At 44.4% G+C, this 12,247-nt stretch overlaps 1 protein-coding gene across 1 annotated transcript; it reads left to right on the forward strand.

The window, feature by feature from the left end:
* The first annotated feature begins 4,523 nt into the window (after positions 1-4,523).
* On the forward strand, positions 4,524-11,774 carry acta2 (actin alpha 2, smooth muscle). Its single transcript, XM_020616671.1, has 9 exons — positions 4,524-4,631; positions 7,509-7,688; positions 7,990-8,118; positions 8,599-8,709; positions 8,792-8,876; positions 9,984-10,145; positions 10,226-10,417; positions 10,501-10,682; positions 10,996-11,774. The coding sequence occupies exons 2-9, from the start codon at positions 7,560-7,562 to the stop codon at positions 11,137-11,139; spliced, it is 1,134 nt and encodes a 377-aa protein (XP_020472327.1). The 5' UTR covers positions 4,524-4,631; positions 7,509-7,559; the 3' UTR covers positions 11,140-11,774.
* The last annotated feature ends 473 nt before the right edge of the window (positions 11,775-12,247 follow it).

Raw genomic sequence — 12,247 nt, forward strand, 5'->3', positions numbered from 1 at the left:
CGCAAGAGCCGGGGTTCCCGGACTCCCGACACTGAGCTGTTCACGTCTGACAGACGTGGAGTCCACCCAGGACACCTGCAGCGACGCACAGATCGCCTGTGCTGCCATAAAGAGAGAAGAGCCGGCACACACGCATTCCTGAGCTGCCTGCATGTTGATGTTAGTTGGCCAATCAGAAGTAGTTTCAGACATCCCTGTAAGGAGTCCAGCTGTTTTCCCATTTTCGGTCAAGCTACAGTCTCAGTGTGTTGCTGACTGTGTATGAATGGAGGTGAAGCAGGTGGAGTCAGGGTGTGAGAAATCTGCACCAGGGGGTGACTGTAGCACAGACCACATGCAAGTGCACAAATATACATGATAATTTCAGATGTGACCCAGCAGAACATTCTGGTGACAATGGCTTGTGGAAAGATCTCTGCAAAACGTGCCAAAGAAACACGATAATGCCGGCAGCTTTTAGCCTAGCTTAGCATGAATCACACACAGGTTGAGGGGTCACATGAATCTGCCCGGACCACAGCAGAGGTCACCATGGTTTTGGTTCTGTCTGATGCAGATGTTTAAGCTGGGCAGGCTTCAAGTCTCTGTGGTGTTTGCTGCTAATGGGAGGCAGTGTAGCAGCTCCTGTGGCCATATGACCGACTCTGTGCCAGGCCCAGGCGGCCTGTGACCCCTCCCGTTTGTTGGTAACCGACAGCCAGAAGAAGAATGATATTCAGCTCTTTTGTCGAACATGCACATGTGGTTAAATGACAAAACAGTGCATGATGATCAAAGAGGACAAATGATGCACTGATGTATGGTGTGTGTAGGTATTAGTTAAACGTGTGTAACGTGCACAGGTCAGTGCATGATAAGAGAAACAGTTCAGTGCGGTGTGGCATGAGGCTTCGAGGAGACTGGAGGCAAAGCCTGCACATCTAAACAAGGACATAGCAAAAGACAACCCACTCTCAGAGACCAACATTATGTACACAGTCTGTACAGTCGCACTCTTCTACAGAAGCACAACCAGACCACACCCACCATGTTTCCTCTCCTTACATGAGACGAAGAGGAGGAGGAGGAGGCAGAGTGTGATGCCAGGAATCTTATTTACTGAGCAGCTTCCTTTTTTGGACCTACAGACACAGACAGAGTTCACTGCTGTCTGTTGTTTAGTGTTTTATTTCTGTTATTCTTACTTTTCTGTCACATCCCAGAAGTTTTTTGCTCCAGAGGACTGCTGAAGTGGGTGGTGTCTGTGCTGCAGGAAGTTTGGTTTCCTTGTAGTAAAGCTTCCTTTTAAGGCAAAGCTGACTCTGCAGGGTAATGCAAACACAGAGGAGAAATGTTTTTATATTACAGACATCTTTCATGTCTGTCCTGACACATTCCTGATACAATTTGGTGCAGTGGGAGGGCCCTCTAAATACTACGATACCCATGAGCCTGAGTAGCTCTTCTCTGCAGAAGACTTCTTCCAGAGATACTGTATATCAAACAGCTGTAAAGTGGAAGGAGCCGCTGGGACCCCTACACATAGACATGCTATTAATCTGAAGCCAGAAATACACTTTCAGAGGAAGATAACGACACCTGGAACACAACTACTGAACATCTGTGAAACATTACATGCAGTGAAAAGCTTCAGATCCAAAAAATAGTGCACAACTTAGACCCTGTAACTGAGCAGACTAATAAGCAGTCAAGCCAATCAGGACAAAGACCAGGATCACAGGCTGCTCACATGAGCCATGTAGGTCTGATCACACCACCCCCACAGGAAAAGACATCAGCACTAAGTGTTGTTCAGCAAGCTGGAAATCCCAAATGCTCTCACACTGTACAGACAACTATACACAGACACACACAGGTGTGTTTTGTTTATGTCACATGCTCCTGACATCACTGAGCTGGATTTGAGAAGACAATCTCTGCAGCTGCTTTTGATCTTATCTGTGCAACATTCACAGATACTCTTTCTATAGTTCTATTTGGCCATGAGCCAAAGTACTGGACACATTAAAAGGTCAACCTGATGGTGGTGCTAGATGAAAACTCAGAGGATCAGCAGAGTGACCAGAGTTGATCCTGAGGGGTGCATGAATGTGCACATGCACAGTAAATTGAATGAATTCTAGTGGAATTCTGTGTTTAAGACTGAAGGTCGACGCTGACTGAAATATGAATAATGCGACTTTTCCAACATGCCCATCATCCTTCCTGAACCGTCAAGTGTTTCAGTACCTACACCAGCAGCAGGTGGGGCTCAGGACTCTGGACCAGACTACACTTCCCAGGATGCTCTTCTGCAAACGCCATACAAGGGGCTTTTTGTGCTGTGAGATATGTGAACGGTTCTTCCTGACTCAAACACAGAAAACATTCTCCAATGCACTCCCTCCATCCTCCTCCATCCTGCCATCGGGCTTTTTAAGGACATGGACTGCAGCCCCCTCCTCAGACTACTCTGTAATGTCACACACTAGCAGCACTGTGTGTGAATGAGAACCAGTGAGGGGCTGCTCTGCTGCCCCCACCCCGGCACACCTTCCACTGTCCAGGCTCACATCTGATAGCCTGACCTACTCATGACACTGAAGCTGCCCAGCACAAAATCCTACTCAAACTCTGACTTTCATATAAGACTCTGCCACGTCACAGCTGCAGGATCACTGGCATCCTAACATGGGGATGAGTCTGGAAACAGTCGGGGATCTCCTCACATGGGGACTGTGGTGTCCATGTAAACTGATGAGATCATCTTTTTGGCACGTCAATACAGTGTACGCACAGTGTGTGCACACTGTCATCTGTGTGGGGCAGCTGAGAATGGAAACCGAGTGGCAGCTGTGGTCTGTCTGAGATGTACCAATAACTCTGAAGACAGTCAGAAAAAAAAAATCAGACTCTGCTGAATTTAACTTGTGTCACAAACAGATGCAACAAATGAGAGGACGGAGGCTGGTGAAGGCGTCACTGAGCTTATTCTCTGCAATAATCCAAAAGCCTATGGAAAAATCCTGTTAGCTTTTTCTCAAGGAAACCAGGGTGATGCTAACTTTTGGGTTGGCCTACAAAAATATATCATTCCTACCACACTCTATCGATTCATGAACTTTACTGGGACTGTCAGGGAACAAACCATTCAGCGGTTCTGTTTCAACCTTCAGTATGAACACTGAGGTCGTGCCTGGATGAACATATAGTGTCAGCAGAGAACCTAAAACTTACAATGCGATTTAACACATTGTACACGATCGTTAAAAATCATCCTGTCTGTGCATGGTTCAAGGGTTCTGAGAAGTGAACTTTGTGCCAAAACATCAAGTAATATTAGTATTTTACTGCGAAAAAGCATGGTATTTTTTACAAAACATTTAAAGGCAGTGGTTCAAATTCTCTCTCACTAAAGTTTTACGAGTGCATTTCCTGACCTCTGTGATTTCTGCATGTACTCTCCAAAGCCGACTAATCACTGATCTTGCTGATTGATCATTCCAGCATTGTCCGACTGACCTCTGCTGTCAGTCAGCACAGCTGGACTTCATCACTCATTCAAAACAGCAATCGGGCCTAAACCCTGGACAAGGACCAGAGCCAGGCTATGGCACAGATCCTACCGGGCCATGAGGAAACACTGATGCAGCAGGAAACTACTGATGGTGGTAGTTTAGTAGGTGAAGCAGGCAGTCAGCACCACCTTTCACCTTTCTACAAAAAAATGAAAGATATAAGTTTCAGTTTCTGTTGAATCTTGTTTATATAGTGATGGTTGTGAGGAGGATTATTTAGCCTAGCTTAGCACAACACAAACAAACAGCTAGCACAGCACACTAGCCTCCCATGTAGTAGCCTACATTCAGGCCACAGCAGAAACAAGTGTCTCTAATAAATGATTCACTGTGGATGTTTGAAAAACACTCTCTCTGTTCTGATGGTATTTTCAGAATAAAAGCAGAGGATTCAGGTCTGGGTGGTGGATCTGAGTGAGGCTAACATGTACCTTTTAGCATGTATTTATGCACAAATTCAGAAGTGTATTTCGTTGTCATTAACCAGCGACATCTGTCCTGGACTTGCTGTCTCTACTTAACTAAACCAGGCGAATAGGGGACGGCCTGCTGACTGGCTGCTTAGCTGAGCAGAGGCTAACAGGAGGCGAGAGTATCAGACAGAAAAGACATCAGGATATCTGAGGTGTGAGTTTACAAGCATTGGACAATACACAGGGACAGAGAAGTCCACTTCAGTCAGGCTGATTCCACAACCTGAACCACACCCACCTGTCTGTCCTCAAAATCTCAAAAACAGCCTGTGACTGCACGCACACACACACACACACAACAGATCATAGTGGTAAAGTTTTGAAAATTCTAAAACCTCTGTCTCTCTCTCTGAGGAATGCAGTGAATGATGGGAGAAAGTCCAGTGGCGCCTAGAGCTGTCTCATTGGCTGCCTCCCTCACGGCCTGCCCTATAAGGACTCGAGCAGGGGAAAGAGGGAGTGGGGGGGGGGCTGGACTATGCATGGGATGGAGGGATGGATGGAGGAGGTGGAGGCTTGATAAAGTAAGTCACAGCAGCTCACACTCTCACTTCTGTCCTGGCCCCCCTCCCCACATCCCAGCAGGCCCTGCACTGCCACGGTAAGACCCCAGCACCTCCACCACCTCCTCCAGCATCTCTTGCTTCATCTCCTTTCCTCCCTGCTTCTTAACACAAAAAACATAAGAGCTGCTCAATGCTGTTTTCCTCTTTTCTTAGCCTGTTATCTGCTCCTAAAAAGCTTCTCAGTTTTACACCTCCTGTCTCATTTCCTCTGCCTCCACTTGTCTCTCTCCATCGCGCTGCACCTGCTGAATCAGACCAGACTACACTTGTTTTTAATTTTACTGTGCTGAGGTTTTGTTTCAAAATGTCAAAGATTGTGCTTGCTTCTGATTCTGTGGTGAAGGACATTTCAGGAAACTCTGACTGAATAAGATCTGCTGATGGTGCAGGGCCCAGTCTTTACTTTGATAGTTGGGTCTTAAAAGTTTGATTTGTTTGACTGAAGTTTGGTTGAATAAATTTGCTGATGTTTACTGGATTTGAGTTTCTTGGTGTGGAGTTGACGCTTTTTTGCCCTGAGTGCTTACCAGCAGGCTCGCATTCTGACCACACCTGAACACATCGTTCTGTCCTTTAAAACTTGATGATTTCTGTCAGACACTCAGCGCTTTAGTCTCATGTTCCCACCTTTAAGTCAGGATTTTTATTCTCAGAACAAACTATGGAAGCCCAGAGGGGCAGTTTGCTGTTATCTTGGGATTTAAAAAAAAAAAACTTGACAGCTTATTTAAGATGCTCATCCTGAGGGTAGAATATCATTATTTAAATATAAAATTTCCTTCCGGAGATTAACACAAGATCCACTAACTAGTTTTTCCCAGAAGCTTTCAACCACACCTCATGGTCTTCATCAGCAGTTGAAGTGGGTAAGCTGGATTCAGAGATAGAGACAATAAAGTAAAATCTCCTTGTTAAAATTGGGTTGTTTGGCTATTGTGAGATACCAAACCACAGATCTGGTGATCAGGATGTATTGATCTCTATTTGTCATTGATAATCTGTCAAGAGACGTTATTTGTGAATGTGTCATAACATTGTTATTAAAAATAAGCGCATCATGAATTATTTTATACATTTAAATTTCCAGCCAACAGGGGCAGTAGTTTTACTTCTGATAACTTTCTTACATCGAAGGACAACAGGTGAAATGTAAACAATACTACCATTAAATTTAAGACTTAAGACTCAGACCAATCATTCTAATTTAGTCATGTTGATGATTTGACTTATTTTCTCTTATTTTTGACTTGCACCATGTGCCATTACACCATGTGTAATTATATTTTCCTACCTTTATTTTAATTTAGCCAGACATAATTTAGCCAGGTTATTTCTTACTATATATCTTGTGTTTATTATTTTAAAGTATGTCTGATGAAAAAAGTCCTAAGACAAATGCATTTATTCATTTTCCCATGTTTGTTTGCTAAAAGCTACAGTGAGCAGTTGTGTGAGGAAATTACTGAGACAGTAAAAAAAAAAACGTTTTTTTTTTTTTTTACATTCTTAAAGTATTGTAAGAACCAATGGGGACACAGACAGGAAGTGCTGAGAGCTGGACAGACATACTGCTGGCTTGAGGTCAGACATGGGGTTTACTGATGTACATTAAAGCATTAAATAATTAGTTAGGCCTGGATTTTAAAGTTTAAACTGGCAGGAACAGAGTTATTTTATATCCCAAAACAACACAGATCTTGTACCTGGTTGCAGGTGTGTGTAAAGGTCTCCGCCTTCAGTGGGGACATGGATTTACTCTGACTCTGATAAACATTTAAAATAACATCACACTTGCAGCTGAGTGTTGGAGAGAGAAGCAGACAGAACTCAGGGCAAAATGAACCCACAGGCTCCTGCTGGCAAATAAATTTTGATTCCCAGCTTTCATGACTAAATATGGTCTAAGGTCATGTGTGAGAGTGAGGGAGATGAAGATAGAAGAGGAAGGACAAATGAAGAGAGAGGGAGGGGGCATAAAAAGAGAAAAGCAGTGGGCGAGCGAGGTAGGGTGAATGCAGGGAGAGAGAGCATACCAAACACAGGCAGGACTCGGCTTCTTGTCCTAATTAGGAAGTTTTCCCAGAGTGCCGTGTTCATTCAGTAAAGGACAGTAAGTAGTGTGTGTGTGTGTGTGTGTGTGTGTGTGTGTGTGTATGTGTGTGTGTGATCCTCAAGTCCACTTTTGGTGATGTCTGTCTGTAAACAGATGCAAGTTTAGTGTGGCCTCAGTCATAGGTTTATTCACAATGTTTGATATTTTCTGTCTCAAAACACAGAATTACTTCTGGTTGCATCTTTTCTTTTCAGGTGTAAAATGGTGTAATCAAGCTAAACATTTCTACATTTTTAAAAATCCATATTCCTAAAACCTGCTGTTCAAACAAGTATTTTCATTAATGTGTTTTGCACCATACAAATATAAGTGCACATAGTTCAGTGCAGTGTTTTACAGCCTTCTATTCACTTCCCTGTACAGATTTACCAGTTCAGCTCTGTAGGTCTGCTCCAACTGTTTCTCCCTTTAATCAAAATGAAATCTGGGCCCGTTTATTCACTGCACTGTCATTTTAATTCTCCTGTTTTATTGTATATTAGCTTATTTTTATCTGATAGTTTAGTTTATGCTTTTATTTCCAATTTAATCCTATTTATCTTGTATTTCTCTTATAAAGCCTTAATGTCAGCATTAGAAAGATTCTTAAAAACTGACTAAAGACAAAGCTGAATAGGTAAAACAGCTGTTTGCTGAGGTCATTTCATTGCTTGAAGACGGTGACTTGCTTTTAATGACGGTTTTTACTTCCAGTTGCAGTACTCAGTCTCCAGCAGGCCTCAGCATATCAAAAACCTAGAACATGTCTCCAGACTCTCTTCATCATCAGTAACCTCTGACCTCGTCTCTGTGTCCACAGTGTGAGTCGGTGTCATAGTGTAGTTGCTCGTCCACAGTGCCACCTGCAGCCATGTGTGATGATGAAGAAAGCACCGCTCTGGTCTGTGATAATGGATCTGGTCTCTGTAAGGCCGGGTTCGCCGGAGACGACGCCCCCAGAGCCGTCTTCCCCTCCATCGTGGGCCGGCCCAGGCACCAGGTGACAGCTGATTGGTCCACACACACGGGGACAGGCTAATGTTAACATTGATACTATGACTATCTTCTTTGAGCCCTCACACCCATCAGACAGGTGTGAATTGTACAACAGCAAACACACTGCAGTTCAAATTCACCTCGGTATGTACAGAAGTACTTTTGAAATCACCTCCGCTGGTGAGACCTCAGTAGAACCAAGGGATGCCAGTGCCTGGTCTTTGTGTAGTCTAGATTTATGTGGTGGTGTGTTACAGTAAGAGACAGCAGCAGCCCATAAACACTGACCTGTGTGTATGTGCCAGGGCGTGATGGTGGGCATGGGGCAGAAGGACAGCTATGTTGGTGACGAGGCTCAGAGCAAGAGAGGAATCCTGACCCTGAAGTACCCCATCGAACACGGCATCATCACCAACTGGGACGACATGGAGAAGGTCTCACTCCTGTTCACACAGTTAAATACACAGTGCTGGAACAAGTACTCACAATATTTACTGCAATAAAACTAGCAAAACCACAGTGTAAAAATACTGGTCTGCATTCAAAATACTACTTAAGTACAAATGTATTAGCATTCAAATCTAGTTGAAGCATCTGAAGTGCCAGTACTCGTCCTGCAGAATGGCCCATGTGCCAGTAATGTCTCTGATACTACTGGATCATTACTATGTTCATCACTTTAATGCTGTAGCTGGTAAAGGTGGAGCTGATGTTAACTACCTTATATACTTGTACTGTGAAGTACTTTACATCCTGCTGGGTAGCAGGTGGATTTCAATGTAAGTAAGAACAACTCAAAACTGGACTTAAGTTTGTACTTGGGTACCCAGTTACTTTGCAGCACTGAGTGTAATACTCCTAGTTATACTAGTGTAGTCCCTCTGATGGTGATTTCCTCCTCTGTGATTGGTCAGATCTGGCATCACTCGTTCTACAACGAGCTACGAGTGGCTCCGGAGGAACATCCCACCCTGCTGACCGAAGCTCCACTCAACCCTAAAGCCAACAGGGAGAAGATGACACAGGTACACAGCAGTACTACACCAGCGTTATACTGCACTACAGTACCAAGGCTCACACTGGTTTCCTGTTTATGTTTGTCTCCAGATCATGTTCGAGACCTTCAATGTTCCTGCCATGTATGTGGCCATCCAGGCCGTCCTGTCGCTGTACGCCTCTGGACGAACTACAGGTTGGACCACACTCCTCTTCTATGTTAGCCCTGTTCAGTCATTGTCAGACACCAGTTATCCTCTCTCTCCCAGGCTGAGCTGGTTTCTAATGCTTTTATGATGAAAAACCAACAAGAAACTATTCTGTACATGCTGACAGGGAGACACGTGAGACCACTCCCCCAGATGTGCCCCAAAAAGGGTCAGAAGAAGCTTCAAAGTTACAATGATATCAGTTTGATTCAGTGACAGACTGTATGTTGTTGGCATCACCAGCAGACGTGCTCTGCAAAGGTTTAGAGCCCACTACATCCTAATGAACAGCAGCTGAAGTCCTGGTCTGACCCGGACCTCTAAGGTGTTTTAATGGGTCGCTTTCAATTTCGACTAATCTCGATCATCAGTACATGCATGCTTCATCTGATTGAACTACGTTTTTATAGGTAACCTAACAATAACACAAAACAACAACAATGAGAAATGAACTGCATTAGGTTGGGTGAAGAAAACAGAGGCTACCATGTGAATGCGTTTTCAAGCGAACATGAAGACAAACTCACCCAGCTGCGTCTCGTGAGCGAATTTCACACTCAGGAGGGTTTTTAGTCATAAATCCTTCACAGCTCTCATTAACCTGAGGAGAGCTCAAACTGTATTATAAATGATTGTCAAGGTTCCTCAAAGCGAAGAAAACAGATAATGTGAACACACAAACATTAACAATATTATTAAATAATGAACAATAAGGGGCGTCTACCTGGATGCTCATTGTCCCTGAGGAGCAGCGAAGGATAAGATGCTGGTGAGGGAAACGTGGGATGCAATTAGGGGAAATGGGATTCACCTATGGCTGTTCCTCATAAAGGTTTCTCTCACATTTCATCTGACAGGGGCACGTCTGAGCTCCAGTTGTGTTCACACATCAGCTAAATGTGAATTTTACCAACATTTTCTTGAGTGAAATTTTCCTTGCATATCCTAATTTTTGCATGTGAACAGGACAACAGTGGGTTGACGCAGTGTCACTGTTTGAATCTGTTCCTTTAAAATACTTGTGGCAGGTGTTAACAGGTAATCTTTACTTATTGTGCAACTCTGTGATCTCTTCTTTATGTCTGCTTGTGCAGGTATTGTGCTGGACTCCGGTGATGGTGTCACCCACAATGTGCCGATCTATGAGGGTTACGCTCTGCCTCATGCCATCATGAGGTTGGACCTGGCCGGACGAGACCTCACCGACTACCTCATGAAGATCCTGACAGAGCGAGGCTACAGCTTCGTCACCACCGGTATGCCAGCACCTGGACATGTTAACCTCGAGGTAACCAAAGGCTGAGTGTTGACCCCTCTGAACTCTGTGTGTCTGCAGCGGAGAGGGAGATTGTGCGGGACATTAAGGAGAAGCTGTGCTATGTGGCTCTGGACTTCGAGAACGAGATGGGGACTGCGGCCACCTCATCCTCTCTGGAGAAGAGCTACGAGCTTCCTGATGGTCAGGTCATCACCATCGGAAACGAAAGGTTCCGCTGCCCTGAGAAGCTCTTCCAGCCCTCCTTCATCGGTTAGACACCTACCTGTCCACCTGTCTATCCACCTGCTCACCTGTTTACCACCCAACCTGCCATCTCATCCTGTGTTTTACAGGTATGGAGTCAGCTGGCATTCATGAGACGACCTACAACAGCATCATGAAGTGTGACATCGACATCCGTAAAGACCTATACGCCAACAATGTGCTGTCTGGAGGAACCACCATGTACCCAGGGATTGCTGACCGCATGCAGAAGGAGATCACCGCCCTGGCCCCCAGCACCATGAAAATCAAGGTGACAATATTCTTGTCTTTACCACAATCCCCATCCAGAGACCAGCAGCACCAGTGAATGTGGTGTCCTCACCGTAATGTGAGTCCAGACCCTGGTTCAGCCTATCGCTCTGTGCCGTAGACCTCCATTGTTGTCCGCGAGCTATTAGTCCCTTGGACCCTTAGCTTGACTTTAAAAGCCACAATGTTTTATTTTTCCTCTTCTATAGTAAATATTTAGTTCATAGACATTAGCAGATGACTCACTGGATTCGTCACAGTCTGCCTTCCCACACAATCAGTTTTTACTTTTTTTTTTTCTCCTCCTCTGACAGATCATCGCCCCCCCAGAGAGGAAGTACTCTGTGTGGATTGGTGGCTCCCTCCTAGCCTCCCTCTCAACCTTCCAGCAGATGTGGATCAGCAAGCAAGAGTACGACGAGGCCGGACCCTCCATTGTCCACCGCAAGTGCTTCTAAAAGATCCATCAGGGTCTTCACGCTCCATCAGCCCCCCAGTTTCTATGTTCAGCACCATCTTTATTTTAACCCTCACTGAGCATGAACCAACAGGCCCCATGTCAGCTCCCAAAAACATTCACACAGCGACAACAGCAGTAGGAAGTCGGGCATGGTTTTTGGTATTTAGAAGTCCCCTCCTAGTTAGAAAATTAACATCTGGAAAAAGGGAAATCATGTTTTGTAAATCCTGGTTGTTTTTGGTGACCTGAACCATTCAGAACTTCCATTAGAAAACCATCAGGTTTTCAGCTCCTCCCACTCTGCTCACCTTAAAACTGTGAATGTGCCTCTTGTCCCCCCCCACCTGCCCTCACTCCAGCTGTGGCCCCGCCCACTGCATCCTTCTTGTTGGTACAGTTTCTGGTCCAAAGGTGTGGTTTTATTTTTGATGAATAAAGCTTGAATGTTTCCCACTGGTGTCATCTTCTCTTGTTAAGGAGTAAACATAGTGTTACAATGATGTCACACGGTGTGTGGAGCAGGAGGTCGGACCTGCACCAGAAAGGTGGAGAAGTTTAAAGATGGGAAACTGTGTCATGTGACTTCAACAACACAGAAGTGACAGGAAGACAATAAAAAGCTCTCGTACAAGACCACTGTCTGTTTCATCTGTGTAAACCTCCTGTACGCTGCCTGATAAAGAGCAGCAGCATCTATGGTGACAGATCACAATTTAACGCTTGTAGCTACACAATCAACAGTGGTAAAAAATAACTCCAAGAGCTTCCTGTCAAATTGTGAAACACAGCTGTAGGTCTTTGAAAAGTTTGGTCTACCTACTATATTATATATATACAGTGGGTACGGAAAGTATTCGGACCCCCTTAAATTTTTCACTCTTTGTTATATTGCAGCCATATGCTAAAATCATTTAAGTTCATTTTTCCCCTCAATGTACACACAGCACCCCATATTGACAGAAAAACACAGAATTTGACATTTTCACAGATTTATTAAAAAAGAAAAACTGAAATATCACAGTCATAAGTATTCAGACCATTTGCTGTGACACTCATATATTTAACTTAGGTGCTGTCCATTTCTTCTGATCATCCCTGAGATGGTT

This window comes from Monopterus albus, unplaced genomic scaffold (genome assembly GCF_001952655.1).
Source record: "Monopterus albus unplaced genomic scaffold, M_albus_1.0 scaffold177.1, whole genome shotgun sequence".
Lineage (NCBI taxonomy): Eukaryota > Metazoa > Chordata > Actinopteri > Synbranchiformes > Synbranchidae > Monopterus > Monopterus albus.